Source organism: Loxodonta africana, chromosome 9, assembly GCF_030014295.1.
Source record: "Loxodonta africana isolate mLoxAfr1 chromosome 9, mLoxAfr1.hap2, whole genome shotgun sequence".
In the NCBI taxonomy this organism is placed as follows: domain Eukaryota; kingdom Metazoa; phylum Chordata; class Mammalia; order Proboscidea; family Elephantidae; genus Loxodonta; species Loxodonta africana.
In genome coordinates, this window is record NC_087350.1 from 43,418,368 (window position 1) to 43,441,075 (window position 22,708).

The 22,708-nt window shown below is 49.9% G+C and overlaps 1 protein-coding gene across 8 annotated transcripts in view; it reads right to left on the reverse strand.

The window, feature by feature from the left end:
• The window catches only part of NTNG2 (netrin G2), an 84,534-nt gene extending 78,930 nt beyond the window's left edge, over positions 1 to 5,604 (reverse strand). For 3 of the 8 annotated variants that reach the window (XM_064291279.1, XM_064291278.1, XM_064291276.1), the window contains exons 1-2: positions 5,446 to 5,603; positions 668 to 1,715 (exon numbers count right to left, since the gene is read on the reverse strand). In XM_064291279.1, the coding sequence (XP_064147349.1) occupies positions 668 to 880 (213 nt within the window). In that variant the 5' untranslated portion in view covers positions 881 to 1,715; positions 5,446 to 5,603. Of the gene's footprint in view, positions 1 to 667; positions 1,716 to 5,445 lie in introns of those variants that run through there. The other 5 variants (XM_064291282.1, XM_064291281.1, XM_064291280.1 and 2 more) reach the window with 3 other exon arrangements.
• Positions 5,605 to 22,708: the final 17,104 nt, after the last annotated feature.

The following is a 22,708-nucleotide window of genomic DNA, read 5'->3' on the forward strand; positions in this document are numbered from 1 at the left end:
TGCCATTCATATGACTTGAGTACTGAAGCTACTCGGGGACTCAAGTGATGACACTGGAGTGTCTGCCTCTCCTCTGACTTATCCAGTGATAGCGGTGGCCGCACGCAAGAATGGAACTGGAAAGGGCCCCAGCCTCATTGTCCGTTCTGGCTTAATCCTTACAGCCCTCCCTTACAATTACCCTCTGTGCTTCCATCAAACCTTCCACTGCAAAGTGCCAGCTCAGTACTTGCTGTACCTTGGCCTGGAAATGCTGTTTGCTAGATTGTACTGGGTGGGGTAGGAAGTTGTGCCATAGAATGGATCAACAGAGGGAGGTTGGGGTGCAGCATTGCAAACAGTACCTTACTCGCTCGCCCAGGACCACTCATTGCCTACCAAGGAAACAGGGCTTATCTGCAAGGCTGGGGAAATGTGATTACTGTGGTCTTTCTGTTGTTCAGCTGGCCCAGAATGCCCCTACCCTAGAGGACAATGTCGCATAAGCCCAGAGTCTTTTGGGGTGGCTTTTACACTGGCACAATTCCAAGATGGGACAAAAACCTGGACCCAATCCAAGTCACCTTTGCATCTTGACCCTCACACTCTGTTCATTCATCCCAAGGGTATGTCCCAGGCTCCCTCCCTCTTGGCCAAGGGCATACAGAACAGCAATGGGCTGACTTACATGGGAGCAGAACCTCTCAGGTGGGTCTCCACACGTGATGCCCGAGGGCTCCACCTTCACTTTGACATAGTCCTTGAGGCGCATCACCTTGGGCTGGCAGGCATAGAACTCCCAGGTGGGGCCCTCATCCGTGGTCACCCAGGATTTGCAGATGTCGTAGTCGCCAAAGGCCAGTGGGAGGCAGTGCAGAAAGAGCACCAGCAGGTGCAGCATGACTGCGAAGTCCGCAAGGGTGTGGCCCAGAGAGGCCCTGGAGAGGCAGCGACCGGGTCAGGTGGGACTTGCGGCCTCAGCATGGAAATGCCACATCTACCGAGCAACGGTGGCCGGGATGTCCCAGGGACTTGAGGACTGCAGGTTTGCAAACAGCGAGGAACTTGTTTTTTTCCAAAAGGCTGATACAGAAAATTCAGAGCCAGCGTTTCTCAGACTGCTGATGGGCAGATCAAAAAGTTGCCCATAACCTGGTGTCTTCCTAACCTTGGCATTACACCTCTCCCAGAAGGGAATCTGATCAAATCAGGCAGATTCTCAAACTGTGACAGTGGATGGAAATGGGATAGGGAGAAAATCCGCAGGGATCTGGCATGAGGCCGGATCAGATTGCTTTAATTTTTGTCCTTCCAATCAATCCAGGTCTTTAAAGGGCCCTGAATGTGTGATATGCTCAACACAACTGCAAAACAACCCTCCGGCCTGCGTTGTAAAGATAAAATAAAATCAGGAGGTGTACATGTTAGCAGGAAACATGTTCCTTTTTGGGACTGGGCTTGGTGTCTCAGACCAATCAAAGAGATTTCTTTTCATATGTGTTAAAAGTAACAATTGTGCGAATGAACTGAAAAATAAAAATGCTACTGAGGCGTTAACTGGGGAGAAGGTTATTTGGCTCTACTTTGGTGGGGATAGGCACTAATGGGGGCCCGCTGACCTTGGCCAGTAGCCATCAGCAACTTATTATGGAGTTTCTGAGGCCTCAGCTCCCAATCCATCCAGGCTTGTCTTTCATTGTCCGAGGGGAGGAGAGAGAGCTTATTAGCAACAACACCTGCAACAAATTAAAACAAAAGGGGGGGGATAAAGATGCATAAGGACAAAAGCTCTCTGGCAAAATGTGCAAAAAATGAGATTGCATTAGCAAGGTCTCCCGAGAAAACTGGGTTATTTTTTTTAATACCAGAGTTGCACATTTGGAGATTGAGCATATTATTAAAAAAAAGTGATGGATTTTCGCATCCTTTATGGGGCGTTAGGTCAGCAGCCATGCCCCCATTCTGGGGCTGGTGACTTTCTAAAACATCCCCAGGAGCCAAGATTTAATAGTTGCTTTAAAATCCCATGACTGACGAGTCAAAAATGTCATAGCTGTTAAAGGCACGGCTGAGACTGTAACGAGGAGTGCAGACAAACAGAGTGGGCCATATGGAGGCCAACAATTAAGAACCAGGTGCAGATAAACATCTCCTCAACCATAGGCACAACCTGAAATGGAAAATCTACTTTTTTTTTCACCGTAGGAAACTAGGGAGATTGAAGCTTTTCACAGAGTGACAACGTTTTCTTATATTAGATTTCTGACCAAGGCTGACAATTTGCCACCATCTTCAGAGGCTATGCTTGCAAATGGATCGCTATCATGATTATTGTTTTATTATTTTAAGCTACTGGAAATTATTTAAAAGCCCAAATAGATATAACTGGTATGGATGTTACATGGTCAAATGCATGACTCCACTAATGTGGTGTTCCCAGACACTTGATACATCACCAGAATTCAAGTCCAAGACCAGCATGGGATTCTGGCCAAAAATACCGGCTAATGGGGCAAAGGTTACTGCAATGAGTCCCAGCAGATGTGCCTACATTGTTAATTTTTCTGGTTATTATGCCTATGATTTTTGCATTTAAATTCCCAAACCCGGCCGGCATTGGTGCGGACCCTCAGTCTGACTCACCTGGCATCGTCTTCCGCCATTGTAAATGGAAGGTCCCTCAAGAGTTAACTGCATTTCCCCGAAACCCCATTCTCCACCCAGGCACAAACAGGCTCCTGCTAAAAACGACAAACCTGAGGGGCTGACTCTGCCCGGCCAGGGCTGGCACGCAGCACCTCAGCTCTAGGAGAAGCCCCTAGCCGCTGCCCCTGTGGCCACAAGCCGGGGGATTCATACATCTGCATTAAGGCGACCTGTGCCCCTCTGTCTGGCTGAAGGGCTCCTGATGGAGATGAATGAGGAGCCAATGGGGACCACGTTTTCGTACCTCACCTCTGGCTGTTTAGAGAGAAACCTGCTTTTAGAGGCTGCCCGGCCTTGAATACGCTCCTTTGCTAGATAACTCTGAGAAAGAACCCGCCTGGCGTCTATTTTTACAGCCTGAGAAAATGTTGTAAAAATAATATAGCTCGGCCGGCAAAGGTTTGGATGGCTCTACCGAGTTCTGTGCTGCCCAGAAAACAGCACGTCCTAATTAATTCTTCCAACCGCGGACTCCCAACTGTTCCCTAACAGGTAGGGAGCTCCTGACGCCCGGGGACAACCAGGGAGCCGGGCTGCGGCTCGCAGGGAGGACCCAGCTGCGGGCTTGCTTCATCTGCAGGACCAGCCGCTGCTTCTGGCTTGGAAGGCGCTGAACACCGGCCGGGCGCGGGGAGGCTGCGAGGCGGTGAGGCCCGGACGAGTCGCGCGCCGGGCAAACCTATTAATTGCTTTGCAGTTCTGTTGGCTTAAAAGCCACGCATTTTCTGGAAAATGGGCGGGGGGAGGGGTAGCCAACAACAACAAAATCTGCCAGGGGGAAAAACGTGTTTACAGTCACTCAATCAACTGGGCGTTGCTGGCATCGTAGGGGAAATTATGAGCTCAACACGCGAATATTACAGTTGGTTTTTGCCAAAAAGAAAAAAGGGGAGGGGGAAGACTCAAGAGTTCCCCGAATAAAGAGGCGGAAAGCAGGGAGTGAGAAACCGGCGGGGGAAATTTCCGAGTTAGAGGTTGTATCCCGGTGGATTGTTTTCTCCTTGGAAAATAAATCTTCACCTGATATTATTAAGAAGCTGCAGCTCCCAGAAACAAATAGAATCAATACGCTTTATTTTCTTTTAAGAGTCCTCAGGAATCGAGGGGGGCTGATAGCCAGGGTATTAAAACCCGAAAATTAGATTTTATCAAGATTTCTGAACTCAGATTTCTCTGTCTTATTGAATTAGCGCCTCTTGGAGCAGGCTGGGCTCGCGAGCAAGCGCCTCTCAGAGTTGCCGGCTGCGCCCTCGCCATGTGGGACACTTGACGCGGCGGGTGCCGGTGCGGGGCCTCCAGGGATCTTCGGGGTCGGGGGGAAGGAACTAGGTGTATCTCGGGAGGCCCAAACAACCCCGAGGTTCCTCCTCTCTCCCCAGAGGGGGCGGCAAAGGGGAATAAAATCTGCTGGGGGAGGGGGCGAAGACGCAAAGGAAGCCCATGTGGGCCGAGGTCACCTTCCCGCCCTCCGCCGTGGGCCGGGTCCTGGAAATGCCCAACACTCACCGCCAGCCCAGAGGGCATCCCCGTTTCAAAGGCACCGGTGCCTTCCGCACCCGAACCGGCACCTTTTCCCGCCCTTAGCGCCCCCCCCCTTCAGTGGCGGGGGAGACGAGCAGGATAGCAGGGAGCCCGGGAAAGTTGGGCGCGGGAGGCAGGGCGCCCGAAGACCGCCTCTGTAGGGTAGCTGGGGCCGCGGGGGTGGGTACCGGAAGACCGATGGGCTAGGGCCGCCGGAGACGCCCAAGGGTTGGGGTCGAGTCCGCGCTCAGGGCCGGCTACAAACCGCGTGCATTGCGCAAGGATGTGCTGGGCAACGCCACTGCTTTTTGCTTTTTCCAAAGTTGCGTGCAAGACACGGGAGCAACTAATAATCACGCCTTTAATAAAGCCCCGGCCAGCACTGAGGTTGCCCCTTCATTTGGCACCGCCTCCCTTAATTAGAAAACAACTGAGCAAAGCGCCCGGGAATTAGTTGTATCCTTTTTCCTCGCGTTGCTGCCAGCACCTGCCCGGCGGCCACGGCCGCCCCCCGCCGCCTGGCCAGGCAACTTACTCCGGAGCGGGCAGACACCGCGAGCCTTCCGTCCTCTTCTTCTTCCCGCCTTCTCTCTGCCTCTTCTACCCCCTATCTGCGCGCCATCCAGTTCGAGGTTCCACTGCACTTTGTCCCTAGGCCGGTGCCTACCCCGCCCCCCTCCATCTACCCACCCCTCCACAGCACGGAAAGAAGTTTCCAGCCCTGACTGGCCCAGAGTTTCTCCGTGCAACTCACATTCCCGTTTGCGGAGGGATGGGAAGGAGGTGGCTCTAGGTAGTGGCGATTAAATCGGGGTAGGGAGTAGAGCCAAGGGAAGGGTTAATTCCCTTTTCACAAACAAAATATATCCAGGCAGTCTTGCGGTTGAAATCCCCAACACACACACACAGACAGACACACACACCCTAAGAAAGGATGGAAAGAGATCCAGGGATGGAGGGAAAGCCAGCAGAAAGACAATCTGCTCCTTTAAGATGCTGCTACAAACGCACACTCGCACACCCCTCTCCGGGCGGCTCCAGCCCTCTGCTAGTAACAGCGGCTACCAAATAACTTTTGCATCCGATCGTTTGCTGGGCTGCTTTAACTGGCTCCTGGCCACGGAAAGCCTGCATGGTCACTGAAGCCCTTTAAAAATGAAAGCAGGCTGGCAAAGCTGCAGCATCTGCCCGCCCCCCCCCCTCCCCGCTCGCCTCTCGGGCTCTCCCCGCCCGCCTTACCCCGGCTCGGAGCAGCTTCCCGGAGCGGAGACCCGGGAAGCCAAGGACCGCCACCCTCTGGCGCTCTGCCTCCCCCGCCCTCCCTGGCTGGTGCTGGGTGGGGGCGAGGGCCGGAGTGCTGCCAGCCGGTGCAGGGTCCCCGCGCCGCTCCCGCTGGTGCTGTGGCCGCCGCCGCCGTCAGATTGGAGCTGGGGAGCCCTCCGGCTGCCGGGGGGGCCGCCCGGAGCCGTCCCGGAGACGCGGGCCAGGGAAGGGGGCAGCTCGCACCGCCCGCATCGCCCGCCCCGGCCCAGCGGGAGGTCGCCGCTAACAAGTGCAAACTTTTTGGCCCCCCTTGGCTGCTTGGAAAGGACCCGCGCTCCGGCGCCGGGCAGCCCCTGGCGCGGGTGGGCTTCGCCGCTGCTCTTCTGGGCGCCGGGGCATCCCCCCGAAGCTGCAGGAGCCAGATGGCAGGGCGCTTCACTGTCCCCCTGCACTCCGCTCCAAGTTAATGCCGAGGCTAAATCCTCTTGCCATCACTCACGATCAACATCGGGGCTTTTATCTCTCGGTCTGATCCGGGCTGCGTAACTTCCTCTGTGTGGCTTTAACACACCATCCCACCACGGAGCAACGGTCTTCTTAAAGGTGCAGGAAGGAAATACTGCGAGATTCGGAGGACGTGCCACTGCCTGGGGAGGGGGGCCGCGATCAGGGGCGTCCCGGCGGGCCCGCGGCCAGGATGGCCCCAGGGGCGGCCGTGGGAGCGAGCCTGCTCTAGGGGGTCGCTGCCTAAACATCTCCTCCCAGCCCGGGGGCCAGAGTGTCCCTGCACGCAGAGCGCATCCTCAGCCGGCTCGGGTCAGGGCGCCGGGGGAAGGGCACCGCGGAACTGCTGCTTCCTTTACCCCCAAGAGCTTGGCCAGGGTGCCAACGCCCATGGGTGTGGGGGCTGCCCCATCGGCACCAGGGAGGGTGCCAAGTGAGTCAGTCTTTCCCCGCCCTTCAGCAGTCAAGGGATCAAGGCTGCTCCCCTGCCTCCCTCTGCGGAGTACTGCCACCCAGAAGGCCCCAAGCAGTGGGTAAAGGGGTGGGTGGGTGGATTTGGGGAGATGGGGAGGGGGAGCGATCTGAGCGCACAACCAGAGCCTGAATACCAGCTGACACATGCCGCCTCCACCCTGATGGGCCCTGCTTTTGATGAAGCCAAGCCAGCTCTGCAGGGAGTGCAGAGTAGGGGGGCAGGTGGGGCCTGGCTAAGGGACTTATGGCCTCCGGCCTTAACAAGCAGCCAAGGAGGGGTGGGAAGACTCCTTCAAAGGCCAGGGGAGAGGCCACGGAGTTGGCAAGACAGGGCAGACCTGGCTCTATAATCCCCTGATGGTTTCCTGCCAGGCTGCCTCCTGGGCTGTTCCCAGAGCTTCCTTGGGCTCCAGGGGGACATGGGGTTTTTGGGTGCTCCCAGCCTCCTCTGTGGGGTGGGTTCTCACTGCTGCTCTCAGGCAGCATTGTCATTTGGATGCATCAAGAACAAAGGGCCTGAGGACAGAGGGGGAGAGGGACTAGTCCAAGGTCACAGAGGGCATCAGAAATGGGAGCAAGATTTGGCACTTCAGTGTCCATGTCCCAGTCACCTTTTACCTCCACCTTAACCCTTCTCTGCTCTTGGCTCTTTCTGGACCTGGAGAGGGGGCTGTACTGCCTGATAACATTTAGAATCCTATGATAAAGCAGAGAGAGAATGCAGAATTAAATACCGTCATCTGCTTCAACAACAATAATAATAATTTAACATTTATTGAACACTTGTTTTATGCCAGGCTCCATGTAATCCAGTTTACAGACATTATTCACTGGCTCCTCCCAATGACCCTGTGACTTAAGTGCTATTAGCAAATCCCCCTGTTATAGATGAAGCTTAGAGATGTTCAGTAACTTGCCCAAGGTCACGCAGCTAAGGAAGACTCTGGCCCAGGAGGCAGGGCTCGCAGATTCACAGCCAGTGCTCTGCTGCTGCCGGACCTACTGGTTAACTTGGGGCATGGCACAGATTGCTTCTGGGCCTCGTTTTCCCCGCCTGTGAGATGTGAATGGTGAGTCCTTTCTTTTCCAAGGAAGGGTCATAATAAGGCCATCAAGATCCTCCTCCTGCATCTGCACCCATCAGCGCTGCACTTAGATCCCTCCCACCAGAGAAGGACCACCCACCCTCAGGCTGTCCAGAGGAGCAATGCATTCTAGCCCCGGGTTACCTGCTCTGGCCTCAAAGTCTCCAGCATTAGGACTCTCCTTGGAGAACAGTTCTCAGTGATTTTATTTTTAAACATTCAGCCTGCAGGCACAGTGTGGGGCTCCCTGGGAGGGTGAATGATGACCTGGGTGGGCCCTCAGCCTGCTGTCACCCCCTAGGCAGGGCTATCAATCCCCCGGAAATGCCCTGCTCCTCCATCATCACCACCGGCTGGATGCCAATGAGACCTGGAGAAGGATGCCTTTTATTTGTAGTTTATCTAAGCACGGTATAGGGACCTGGGATATATCCTCCCTGCTATTGCCAGGGTGGTTTTTGTGACCCATATGTAAAGCTATGTGCCACTAGACCTATATTTAAAATGCCTCTTCAGCCTCCCTCCCCCCATCTCCAACAAGCTGATGCCAACAGTCTTTTTCAGAAATCTGTTCTTGAAGTTGTCTTCTGGCCTCTCCCATTCCAGACCCTGGAATTTATGGGATAGTGGAAAGAGCAGGGGACTGAGAGTCAGGCTAAAGACTTTTCTGGCTCAGTGCCTAACTATCCCATATGGCCTGGGGGTTGTCACCTCCCTGCTCTTGGCCTCAGTTCCTTCATCTGCATGATGAGGGGATTTGCCCTGGAAGATGGTCCCTGTGTTGACAGCGTGCCACAGCAGGTTCTAGGAGACAGTGTTCCATTCAAGTGAACAATAAAGTGCTCATTTCCCAAGATGGGGAACAAATAGGAGGCCATCCATGTAGGGACCAGGTGGTCTGGGGATGTTCATTTTTAAATGTCATTACAGTACCCTATGACAAATGACCTTTTCCTCGGAATGAAAAGAAGCTGAGCACTAGGGGCAAGAAAGTGTTAATGGATCTCCCCCAGAATAATCTTTGGCTCCCCTCTCGCCAGCAGCCTAATCACCCTCTTCATCGGTGGGATTTTGGCTTCACTGCACGGTTTTAATTTGAATTGTGTTTATGGAATCTACTATCAAAAAGCGTCTGCAGAACAATGGCTTTCGTTTTATTCCATCTATGTTTTTTTAAAAAGGATTTGCGTGTGTGTGCACGCATAATAAACATACACAACAAGACATGAACAGGGGAGATGAGGGGGGCGTACATGCTTTATATATATGCTTTCTGCAATGCTCGACTCCTTTACAATGAGGAAATATTCATGGGATAGATGAACAATAGCAAATCATACAGACAAACACACAAAAATAATCTGCTAGCTTTGCAATGAGAGGTAACAGATGAGGTCTAGGCCCTCTGGGGGTTTCTGAGAGAAGGCAAACCCTGATGCAGACAGACAAAAGGATGGACAGATGAAATGAACACACATCCCTGATTAAAGTCAAGTGTAAGCTCAAGAGCCACCCCCTGCCATGTTCTCACCATTCGCCTGTTTCACCAGACCAAGATTGTGATTCTTCAAGAGATTCTTTGTCCTCTTGACCTTGAGCAGTTGAGATGCAGCTAGAAGTAGATGGTAAGATCCTGTGAACAAGCTCGGACCACCTAGGGATTTCAAGGATCCCCGGGGGCTCTTACTTATGCAACCAAGGCAGGAGCAGGGGAAGAGAGACCAAGACCCAAGTCCAGCCTCCCCCCTACCCCAAGGTGACACCTCTAGGCAGTGGCAGAGGCGGCAAAAAGCACCCCGACTCCTCCCTGCCAGTTCTCAGCTCTAATCTCTAGACCATACTTCCATTAATTATTATTACTGTATTAATCATACATGTGATTAATTCAGTAATGGTGATTCATAATTGATTGCATTTTATATGGTGCCTTTCATCCACACATCTCTGAAGATGTGCACTGCCTACAACAAGAGACACATAAAGCAGGATGTGTTCTTTGCTTGCCTGCATTTTGTTGGATACACTTCTCCATGCAGAGGCAGGGGGCTAATGGTCTGTGGGCAGATAGGGTTGCCAGCCCCAGCTCCGTGCCCACCTCTCTGGGTTGTGCAGCCCAGGCAATGATCTCCCTGCTGGGTGCTCCAGCTGGGCCCTCCCTTGCCTGATGGTGGTGGTGCCCTAGGAACCCTGGAGACCCCATTCCCTTGGCATACAAGTCTGCCTAGGCCCCAGGCTGCTGGGCAAGGCAGTGCAGCAAAGTAGTACTGCATGAGGGCTCTAGAGACTGACTGTCTAGGCTTGGATCCTGCCTCTCCCACTAATTGTGTGATCTTGAGTAAGCTACTTCCCCTCTCTGCCTCATTTTACCCAAATGAAAAATGGGGCTCATAATCGTCTTTATCTCCTAGGGTTATTGTAACAACTAATGCAATGATGCACTGTCTCCCTCTCCCGCCCCTGCCTTGGCTGCAGAAGTAAGGGCATAGGGATGTCTTAAAATCCCTAGAACCTGCTCTGGTTCATAGGATCTTACCTCCTACTTAGAGCCACATCTCAATGGCTCAAGGTCAAAGGGACAAACAGTCTCTTGAAAAATCAAAATCTTGGTCTGGTGAACCAGGAGAATGGTGAGAATGTGGCAGGGAATGGCTCTTGAGCTTGCTTAGAACCTGGCACACAGTAAGCACTCAGTACACATGAGCAGTAATTGTGGGAGTTCTAGGCCTGGTTCCATCAGCATCAGCTCTGTGACTAGATTAACCCCTTCCCTTCTCTGGGCCTCAATTTTTTCAGCTGTAGAATGGGATGGCTGATGATAATGACCTACAGGGTTCCTTCCAGATCATAAGTGAACACTTTCTACAGTAAATGTTGGGACTTGGGGTTTCAGAACCAAGCAATCCTGGGCTCAATTCCTACTTGCCATTTCCTACCTATGTGACCTTGGGCAAAGGTTTACCTTGATAAGCCTCAGTTGCCTCCTCCGGAAAATGCGGATAGTAATAGTATCCAGGACGTAGGCTTGGTGGGAGCATTTAATGAGCTAATGCTTGAGACCTGTCTGGTTTCTAGAAAGTGCTTAACTCAAGGTGACTCTTGGATTAGTATTGCACACCAGGACCAGGCAAGATACACAGAGGTTTACCGAAGCTCTCACATTTCTACTCTACCACCACTTTGTGAGAGATACTATTATTCTCCCCATTGTTCAGATGAGAATACTGAGGTTGAGGGATTTGCTCCGTGTTATTCAGTTAGACAAAAGCAGAGCCAGTTTGTGAAGGCGGGCCTCTCTTATTTCAGAGCTGGGCTCTTCACTGTGCTAATGTACCATCTCTGTCCTAAAGCTTATTATTCCAGATTTGTTTTCTTTACTGTTGGTTTCTTCCCAAAGACCCTGGGAGATAACTGGTATCACAATCCCCATTCATCAGCAGAAGTCATGGGGACTCAGAGGGGTTCATTGCCTTCTTCAGGACGCACAGCAAGCAAGTGCCTGGGAAGTTAGGACTGTTGAATGGGTTGGAAATGACACTGGGTTACCCTGCCTTGGTTTGCTAAGACCCTTCCCCCAGAAATCAGAAGCCCAGCTGGGCTTTCTTCCCTCTGTGGGTCCCCTTGGGAGTATCTGCTTCCTGACATCCAGGCAGCGTTTCAGGGAGAGGACCCCAGTGAGGCTCAGCTCAAGAGGAAGAGCCCAGCCTCCTCCAGGTGGTGCTGCTTGGCTCCTTTGGGAACAGGACTGCTTGGAGGAGGAAGCTTGTGGTCTCCCGGGGACCAGTGCCCTCAGCAGGTCTTTGGTCCAGGGTCCCTACAGGCAGGACCAACTGCTGCTCACTCCTGTAATTCCTGAGTCTCCAGGGATTCCTTGGGTCTTAGTCTTGGGGTGAGGGCACTGGGCCCCTCTCTTTCAGCAGGGCCAGGTAACTACCATGGCCCTGCCAGCTCTGATCTCAGGGGACTTATCCCTGCAGGTGACTCTATGTTATCCATTAAGGACCTACTGTGTGCCAGCACCCAGCCAGGCCCTGGGGACAAAAAGGCAACAAGCCCACAGGGTCCTTGCCTTCATGGTATGGCAAGTCTAGTAGGACATTCCATGTTGCAGGCACAAACTGCCTGTGTACCTCACCAACATTTCTTAAGCACCTACTATGTGCCAGACACCTGGTCAATCTGGCGATGAAGTACAAGGTGCGGGAATGTGAGACTGCGTGTGAGTGTATGGGTGAGTGTGTGTGTGTGCGTGCGTGTGTGTAGGCCATTGGTGAGTCTGCCTGCCTGGCAGCATTGCTGAAAAAGACCTGATAACCCACAGTTAACTGCAGGGGCAAGTCTAACTACCAGGATAGGGACAAGAAAAGTACAAACTATGAGAGCCAAGAATAACAACAACCGGGCTCTGTGGTGAGCAAACCTCAACTACCAGCTCCTCCACTTCTCTGAGCCTCAGTTTCTTCATCCGTCAAGTGGGGACAATAACAACACCTACCTCCTGGGGTGTTGGGAGGATTCACTGAGAAAATGTGTAGGAATCATTGAGCACAGGGTCTGCCTGGTAAATAATAAGTGCACAATAAATGTTCTTTCAATTAATCATTGTTCACATTCACAGAGAGTCAGCCTCCTCTGAGCCAGGGCCTCTGTTTGGTGATGGAGGGTCTAAAGCCCTTTAGGAGCCTGCGGCCCAGCAGAGGAGATTGCCCTAAAAGGCCTCACCTGTCCTGTGAGCCTGAAATACAAATGGGGTACTACTAACTCCAGCTCTCCGCCAAGCCTAGCCTGCTCCTCTCACAAAACCGAGTTTTGGAATCAGCTCTTGGGAGGTTGGGTCCCCACCCTCACTTCTCAACGCCTCCCCTGCTCTGAGGAAGGGGACTGTTTCTCCCAAGGTGGGGAGCAGGAGGTCCAGATGTGGAATCCTTCACGGCCCTCCCCACCCTCTCGCCAGGTGTGCAGGCTTCTAACGGGGCTGCCAGGGCACTGCGGGGAGCAGGGAAGATGTGCCAGCAAGGAGGGAAGGAACTGAATAAATGTGGCAATCAGAAGGGAAAAGGCATTATCAGCTCCAGGAAGCCACTTCCCCCTCCCACGGCCCCCTCCCCGCCCCATGACACCTCACCTAAAGCATTTTTCTTCCTTACCAAGCAGGTGATCTGGGCCTCTAGGACGACACAGCAGATGTGGCCTTCCTCTCAGACAGGTGCTGATCACAAAATAATTGACCCAGTTATAGAAATACCTGCTTCGCCTCCTCAGCCCTCTCCCTCCCAGTTCCCAGGTAAGCCAACCCTGGAGTGGCCTGAGAACCACACGTCCAGTCTGGCCCCCACTCCGTATCTCCTGATCACTAGGATCTTCTGAGGAAATCCCACACAGGTCCCAGCCCAACAGCATCCACATGTAAACATGCAAAGCTCTGCACATACATTTGATCACCCATGGGCAAGCTAAGGAACAAACTCCCCTCTAATGAAATGCAGCCCAAAATTCTGAAAGTCCAGAGAAGTAAACAAAGAGAAAGGCATTCCCTCTCACTACCTCTTTCCTGCTCTCTCTCTTTCTCTATTACACACACAAACACACTCATGCTGTGTTGCATTCAACGATTTCCTCATTAAATTGTAGACTACGAGGCCACCGTGGCATACAAACTTCTCCACCACTCAAAACACTGTATTGGTAGAAACCTGCTACCCTTGGCTCTTGCCTCCGTTCTGTCTCCTGCCAGAAGGGCACACTGTGATACTTCCCCAAACAGCCCATAGCCTGTGCTTTCGGGCAATTCTGGATGCTTCTGAGACAACGTCCCCCTCCTGCCTCCTCCTCCTCCCTCTCCTGGTTCAATCTGTTCTCCTCAGAGTAGAGCCTCAGAGTCAGGGCTCCCTAGAATGCTGCAGGTACCATCACTCATGAAGTTTGACTCTTGATCTTGGGAACTAGCTTCGATTTCTTGTTTAATGGCACTTGGCCTGATGGATGGGGACAGATCACAGCTGCCACTGCTCCCTGGCTCTACTGACTTTACCAGCATCACCTGCAACTTGTACGGTGTCCACGCTTAACCGGCCTGCTCCTACTCCCAGAAGGGCTCCTCTAACTTCCCTTACAAGGCCTCAGTCTTCACCCTGGGACTCCTTGTTGGCTCTGCTGCGCATCCCCACACTTCTTCTCCCATTTCACTATTGGTTGAGCAAATGCAGATGTGTGCAGGGCAGGAAAGGAGTGGCCAGTTGATGGAACACTTTGCTTTTTACATCATCTGAAAGTTGGAAGGCCATGGCACCTAACATCCCATGCAATGGAGGACTCACTCCCAGGATTTTTTTTTTTTTTAATATCTGGAAAAACAAAAGCTCCAGATTTGATGTCTCTCTTCTTGACCCTGGTGATGCCTGGATTCAAATTTTCCAGCATGATGTACTTCTGTGGCTCATCAGAGACCCTCTCCATAGCTCTGACAACCCAGCTCCTTCCACTGCTTGGGAAGACCGCTGTAGGGCCCCTGGGATCCTGTGCCTAGCATCTTACTGGGGAAGCATAGATGGTCCAGGCTCAGTCCTCAAAAAGCTGCAGGAGGATCTTTGGCCACATTTGCAGTAAGCCTGGTGGTTACAAGCTTGGCCCCAGAGTCTGACAGCCTGGATTTAGAGTCCCTGAGCTCAGTGATGTCACTAGGTAGATGGGGGGTGCAGATTGTACCAGGTGACATTGTCAGAGGGGATGACACCTAAATGACTGTCTATAAAATTTTTGTGCAGTATTTCAGCAGAAATTTATCGTTTTTTTAAATAAAAATAATCCTGTAATTAGTTAGAATAACAAAAACATTTCTTGTTTAATGGCCCTTGGCTTACATGTATCAATATACCTACAAGGCTAAAACTCTGTGCTAATTTACTTTTTGAACCTTCTTCTAATGCCTTTTAGTCAGAGTTGTCATTATTACCCAATTACAGTGATGTTGTTTTCGTTGCTGCTGGTGTGTGTGGAGTTGATGATTTTGTCAAATTTTCTGGTTTTTAGCTACAATATTATGGCAATTAGTATTTGTGAACCTGTCTTGGTAACTTTTTTGAGAATGAAGTAGTAATTAAAGAAAAACAAGTGGTGATATAAGGCAATTACTATTTACGAGTAACATTAGTACAAAAAAACATTACTGAGGATTCTATATGGTCTGGTACAGGAGGAGGTCCATGGGGTGGGTGACACCATGAGTTACCGCACTGGGTGACACCAACCCTAGTGACACCACTGCCCATGCTGCTACTTGTTTCCTTGGACACACCTCTGCGCCTCAATTTTCTATCTGTACAGTGGGGATCCCAACAGCACCCACTTTGCAGGACTGTTGCATGTATTTAATAATGAAATGTTTTTGGAGTGCTCAGAGTAGTGCTCAGAACCTTCACTATGATTAGGCCGCCGGGAGAAGGTTGACTGTTGACCCTGGACAATCTGTCCTTGTCCAAGCAGAAGACCCTCCCTTTCCTCAGAGGAGCCCTCTGGGCCTCCAGCAACAGGAAGTACTTACCCTATCTCAGAGGGGAAATGCCACCTTTGGGTTTGAACTCATGATACTGCTCAAAAAGGGCAACAGCAGAAGCCGAAAGAAACGGAATCTCATGTCAGGTAAGGCGATGCACCCGCGTCCTTCTATCCAAATTAACTCGTTTTCCGAGCCAGCTTAAACCACCCCTCCACTGTGAAGCCAGAACCTCGATCCCTCTCTCCTCCAACCTTCCATCACCCCCCTACCCCCCACAACCGATTCCTACGCTCACAGTTGGCTCATACAATGCAGCCACCCTTGGCAGTAGCGTGCAGGCGGACAGCTGGGGTTTCTTTAAAAAATAAAATACGATCAACTGGTAACAGACTGTGTGCCAGAGCTTGGGGCAGGTACTCTTATTTGCCCCCACCTGCTGTATGCTACTGACCTTACAGATGGGGAAACTGAGGCTCAGAAAGATAAAACAACTGCTCAAAGTAATGCACCAGGATTCAAACCTAGACCTGTCTGACTCTAATGCCAGTGTCCTTGATTGCCCTCCACCACCATCACCACAATGACTTGATAGAGTTTCTCATCCCAGTCTGCCTCTTCTGAGCTTTGGGACCCTGCTGGGTTCTCCCTCTCCCCTTCTAAGCCTCGGGGGGTTTTTATCTATCAAGTGAGGGAGTTGAACTGGGTGCTATCTGAGTCTCCGTCCAGTGCTGACGTTTTAAGATGAACCATTGGCCTTCTGGTCCTTTCCTGATGCAGGAGTCTGAGCTTGCCCAGTACAAATGTTTCCCTGAACGATCGACAGAATGACAACTCCCTAAGAAGAGGAGAGACACGTGCGGAGGGCAGGCTTGTTAGAAGCCTGACATTAACATACCACACACCCGGCACAGGTGAAGCCCCAGCAGCAAGCAGCAAGGTTGCAGGGGAATCCAAAGATGGCAGGGCCCAGGTACACGGGAGTCTGCACCTCAGAATAATTTATTTTATTATTATTATTTTGGGCAATGTGTGCTCTAGAAATGCTTTTAGGGTACACTATGGGGAGCTCTCCTCTTGTGTTTAAAATGTCAAATATGTACCAAGCAACTACTATGAACCAGCAGCAGCATCGTGGACATCCAAGAGTGAGACCGTAACTCCTTAGCCTTAGGGTCTTCCCAACAGGACTGGAAGGGGACTTCTGGTCCTGCAGGGGACTCAGAGTGCAGCACTCATCCACAAAGATGTCTCCCCTTGCTGACACTGTGTCCTCTCTTAGCCTGTGCTCCCCCATTCACCTCAATTCTCTCCCCACTCAAGCCCACCCCACCACACGGCATCTTATAACCTGGGAGAATAGTGGTTTCTGCTTATGGAGGACAGAGCTCTCCTCTGGCTGTCCTTGTCTGCTTTTTCTCTCAAACTGACTCTAGAATGCAAAAGTGCATGGGACAGAGACGGTCAAGAGGGAGGCTGATTCCAATCAGCAGTGTTGGCTACCTAGAGAGCTGTGCTGAGCAAGATTTCAGATTATCAGGATGGAGTGCGATGATTGATTAGTCATGTCCATCCGGGACAGGGGCGAGGTATGGTGGAGCTCATGTTGTTATCCTTGTTCTGGAGGGTGGAGATGAGTTTGTGTCCATTCCATAGAGAACCCAGAACTGTACCAGACAAAAATAAGTGCTTGGGAAATGCTTTTAATTGGGAGCAGTGTTAAACATGAGCCAAGCAACACATATTTATTGAGCACATATTATGTGCAATCACTCAGATGTTAAAATAGGGAGACGAACCGGTAGCAACGTTTCTGGAAAGTTTGAAGGTCAATTTTTTTTTTAATCCATCTTTCCGTTCATTCATTTGCTCAACAATTATTTATTGAGTGCCTACTGTATGCCAAGCTCTGTGTTGGGGGTGGAGATACAGACCAGTATCTGCTCCAAGGGGCTTCCAGCCCATGTGGGGAGACAGGCAAGGTGAGTACAGGTGGTGTGTGAGCTGTCATGGGTCTCAGGGAATGTGGATAGAGCCCTGCTGTTCTCCTCATCCTTGGCAGAGCTGCCCTCCGAGGACCGGCCAGAGTTATTAATATCCCGCTGAGTCAGGGGGCTCTTGAGTTTCAGCATCACAAGATTCAGAGACTGAGTATGTTAAATATTCTTGACTCCAGAGTGCCCTCTTTCCCTCCTCCTTCACTCCTGCCCTTCCTTACTCAGACTCTACCTGCCTCAGGCTGTTGAGAGGGCAGCAGGTGCTGATGGAAGGTCTGGCTTGGGAAGAAAGCTGTGTATGTGTGGGGGGGGCGGGGTGAAGGGGTGGCGGGGTGGGTGAGTGAGACCTTGAGAGAGACTTGACTTGTTTGATTCCTCACTTTGTCACTCATTAGCTGGGTGGCCTCCTGTGAGTAACTTCACCTCTCTGAGTTTCCCCATCTAGAAAAGGAGATAAGAGCAGCAGCTACACAGCATTAAATGGGCTGTTAATGCAAACAGCTGACCATTAGCTGTATCCGTTTCAGTGCTAGAATTCTTACCTCCCATGTAGGGTACTTAGGTTTGAGCCCTCGTCAATGCACCTCATATGCAGACACCACCTGTCTGTCAGTGGAGGCTTGCATGTTGCTACTATGCTCCATAGGTTTTAGCAGAGCTTCCAGGCTATGATGGACTAGCAAGAAAGGCCTGGAGATCTATTTGTGAAAATCAGCCAGCAAAAACCCTCTGGACCACAAGGATCTGATCCAAAAATGATCATGGGGATGGTGCAGGACCAGGCATGGGGTAGCCATGACTCATAGCAGCTAACAAGAACAATCTCTCCAACAGTTACTCATTAAGGCTGTTCCATGTGATTTGTCTTGGGGAATGACAGTAAACAGGGCTGATATATTTCTACCCTCATGAAACTCAGACTGGTGGGGAGGCAGACGGTGATTTGGGGGCAACAATGACGGGCCCAAGAACTCTGTGAATCATACAGAGCCCTCTCCACACCATATTGTGACTTCCTGGTTACCGGTGCCCCTTTGGAAACCCTGGTGGCATAGTGGTTAAGAGCTACAGCTGCTAACTAAAAGGTTGGCAGTTTGAACCCACCAGGCACCCCTTGGAAACTCTATGGGGCAGTTCTACTCTGTCCTATAGAGTCACTATGAGTCGGAATAGACTCAACGGCAATAGGCTTGGTTTTTGGGGTTTCTTTTTTCTTTTTTTTGGTGTCTTTGGAGTCCTGGTGGCACAGTGGCTAAGTGCTTGGCTGCTAACCAAAAGGTCAGCATTTCAAACCCACCAGCTGCTCCATAGGAGAAAGATGTGGTAGTCTGCTTCCATAAAGATTTACAGCCATGGAAACCCTATGGGGCAGTTCGACCCTGTCATACACAGTTGCTATGAGTCAGAATTGACCCTATGGCAATGGGTTTTATTTTTTTGGTGCCCGGTTCCCACACCCCTACTGGACTGTATGTGGGAAGGTTTAGCCCATCTGGTTCAGTAAAGACCTTCCAGTGCCTAACCCATACCCATTGACATTGAGATGATTCCAACTCAGAGTGACCGTAAAAGAGAGTCAAACTGCCCCATAGGGTTTCCAAGGAGCAGCTGGTGAATTCAAACTGCTAACCTTTTGGTTAACAGCCGAGCTCTTAACCACTGTGTCACCAGGGTTGGCTAGTCCATAGTAGGTGCTTAATAAATGTTTGCTAGCTGAATTAATGAACAAGCCACAAGTAACAAGAGGAATATGATGCTGTTGATTTTAGATGACTCCTGTGTACACAGGTAAAGCTGAGTAATTAGTGGATTAATAAGCTCAGCAGAGTTGCTAACTGGAATATTTAAATCAAATTTCTTTCTAGTTCTTGCTAGCATGTATGCTTGTGTTCTCTCTTTTTCCTGGATAGAATTGTCTCAACTGTCAACTCTTCCATGTACACACGCTGAGCCTGACAATCACAACTCTGAAACATATTCCCAGTGCTCTGGAAAAAAAAAAAAAAAATTTTTTTTTTTTTTTTTCTGAAAAGAAATGGAGCAGTCTATGTCTAATCAAAACAGTCCACGTGAGCGCTCCCACTCTGCCCGGAGTACCCACAGCAGATAAAGAGGCACAAAGACAACAGAACACCATTGTGCACAGCCCTGTGCCCACCGTATCCACCGCATGGGGTTCTCTCATTGCACTTCCAGGCATTCCTCATGATTTCAAGAGGAGGAGAAGGGAGAGGAAGAGAAAGAAAGGACAGAAGCCATCAAACGCCAGAGGATCAGGCGTTGAGGAGCAGAGTGGTATTGACACCACCAAGCAGCATCTCATCATCAAACATAGATGACCCTGACAGCCCTATGAGCACCAAAGCAACATGGGCCTGCACGTGGCCTCAGTGAGATTATGCTTTAGTTGGGGAGATGGAAAAAGAACTGAATAGTTCAAAGATGTATCCAACGAATAAAGGGACGATACATGCAAAGACCTTCAGAGGAAAGTTTAATTCTTGAAACATTAAAAAAAAAATTTTATTATGATAAAACATGTAACAAGATTGCCGTTTTAACCATTTTTAAGTGTATCATTCGGTAACATCAGTTACATTCACCATGTTGTGCTACCATGACCACTACTCATTTCCAAAAGTTTTTCAGAAATTCAATGCCCCTTAGCCATTCCTCCCTACTTCCCCTTAGCCCAGCCCTCGATAACCACTAACAACCTTTGGTCTCTACGCATTTGCCTGTTCTAGATATTTCATGTAAGTGATAGCCTGCAATATTTGTCCTTCTGTGACTGACTTATTTCTCTCAGCATAATGTTTTCAAGGTCCATGTGGTGGCATGTATTGGAACTTCATTTTTCCTTAAGGCTGAAGAATCTTCTGTTGTACGTATATACCGAACTTTGTTTATTGATTCATCTGTTTAGGGGCATTGGGTTGGTTTCACCTTTTGGCTTTTGTGAATAATGCTGCCGTGAACCCTGGTGTACAAGTATCTATCTGAGTTCCGGGTTTCAAGTCTTAGGTATATGCTTAGGAGTGGAATTGCTGGGTCATATTGTAACTCTATGTTTAACTATTTGATAAATCATCAAACTGTTTTCCACAGTGACTGCACCACTTTACATCCCCAACAGCAATGCACGAAGGTCCCAATTTCTCCACATCCTTGCCAGCACTTATTTTCCATTTTTCTGATGACAGCCACAGAGGAAGTGGATGCGAAGTGGCATTTTATTATGGTTTTAATTTCCATTTCCCTAATGACTAAAGACACTGAGCATCTTGTGCTTATTGGCCTGCATATCTTCTTTGGAGAAATGTCTACTCAAGACCTTTGCCCATTTTAAAAATTGGGTTGTTGGTCTTCTTGTTGTTATGTGGTAGGAGTTCTTTATATATTCTGAATATTAAATATTTATCAGATATATAGTTCCTAAATATTTTCTTCCATTCTGTAAGTTGTCTCCTCACTGTCTTGATAAAGTCCTCGATGCACAAAAAATTGTTCATTTTGATGGAGTGCAACCTACCTGATACCCTGTCTCATTGCTTGTACTTCTGATGTCATATCTAAGAATCCGTTGTCAAAAACAAGGTCTTAGAGTTTTACCCCTACGTTTTCTTCTAAGAGTTTTATGGTTTTAGTTCTTATATTTAGGTCACTGATCCATTTGAAACCTATCTTTGATTCAGTCATCTCCTCATCCTTTTTTCTCCCTTTCATTCCATGCCCTGGTCACAACTCAGTAGCTTCTCGTTGCCTAGAAAATAAAGTTTTAAAGTAGCACTTATGTCCTGGTTCAGCTTACCCCAATCACCTCCTTCAGGGAGCGCATACCTGTCCCCAAGCGTCAGTCAGTGGGGGCCAGGCTATTTCCCCAAACATGTCCCATACCCTGAGTCTTTCTCCCACTGGTTTAAAAAAAAAAAAAAAGAAGTAGCCACTTAACTGATGAATTTGGGCCTCAGCCCAGGTCCTCTGCTTCCGTAGGTCTCCAGGAAATCTTACATGGCTTCAAGGGCTGACACCAGTACCCCTCCTCTGAGAAGCTGTCCCTGGCCCTCCTGCCTGGAGGAACTAACCCTAGTCCCTGACCCTATGGCCCCTGGACTGCTCTTCTGGGAAGATAGCCGAGCATGGTGATGAAGCTCATGGCTCTACAGACAACTGGTTTGGAATCCCAGAACCCACCCTTAGTATATGCATGAATTTGGACAAGTTAACCAAATCTCGGAACCTCAGTCTTCACTTCCAAAAAATGGGAATAAGACTATCCCCTTCCTCATGGATTGTTCTGAGGGTTGGAGGAGATCATGCACATAGCTCACTTTAAAGGGATGTGTAATGCATAGTAAGCACTGAGCCAACATCGGCTGTGGTCATTATGTTCCCATTCTAGCTTGCATTAGAGCTACTTGGATAGGCATCTCATGTCCTCTAAAAAAAAAAAAAAATGTCCTCTACTAGGCTCCAAATTGCTTGAAGGCAGGGACCAGTTAGTCTCATTTTAGCCTTTTATATCCTATCCACCACCCCACCCTTGTGCCCCCACTCCCTTCCTCCAAGAAGGAGAGGAAGGAGGAAGAAAGGAATGAAGGAAGTAAAGAAAAGACAATAGAAAAAAAAGCTGTTGCTATAACCAGCCACGTTACCAAGCAGTCAGTCCATGCCAGGGACTGTGGTTTATAGTCTTTAAAGTCCATTACTTTTATACTCAGTACCCCTGTGCTGTAAGCATACATTCTCCTTTATTTCCAGATGAGAAAACTGAGGCCCAGAGTAGTTAAGTTACTGGTCCAAGGTCACCCAGCTAGTTGGAAGCAGATCCCAGCCCTGTTGACTCCAAAGTCAGTGCTCCTGAGCACCACGCACAGCTTGGCTCTCCACAGAGCTCGTGTGTGCACACACCAAGCCAAACACTATCAGGGATCCCCCAAGTCATCTGTTTTTAAGAGACTTTTAAAGCCCGTTTTAACAGGAGCTAAGGGTGGTGGTAGAGGAATGATTTGGGGATCGCCATCCTATTGAAAATGAGGGGTTGAGATCTGGCATGTTGGACCAATCCTGTTTCACTCTTGGATGCTATTTTCACACATGGTGGGAAAATAACACTTCAATATCCCCCTCCCTTCCTAGAAGGGGTAGATTGTAAACATACGGAGAGTGGGGAAGATAAAGCGCTGAGCTCCCTGACTCAAACTGCCATCATGTGCCAGTTTTCAATGCAGACTAAAATGAAAATCAGTGGTGAAACACACAGAAGAAAATGAAATTTGGATAAAGGGAAAAACCCAAGCCAGAGCGGCTCCTCCTCCCCGTAATTCCTGCTCCCTGGGTATAGGGCTGCATTCCATGGCAACAGCATTCACACTTCACTAAAATAAAAGCTCCTACCAGCTGGACCCATTATTAAAGTGGAGCCCCAGGATTAGCATATTTCGTACGAGTGCCAAAGTGGCACTGGCTGCCCTGTAGCAGCTGAACCGGGCCACTGTAGACACAGAGCCTCGGAGGCAGAATAATGAGCGGCCTCTGGCTATTCAACCCAGCATTCTCAATAGTCACTGAAGGAGGATTCAGAAAGACAGTGGGGACCCTTTAAGCTGGAAAGCGAGTTGGACTAGCGGTTAAGAACAGGGGCAGTGGGGGCAAAAAGAGTGATGTTCAAATCACAGCTCGATGAGTAA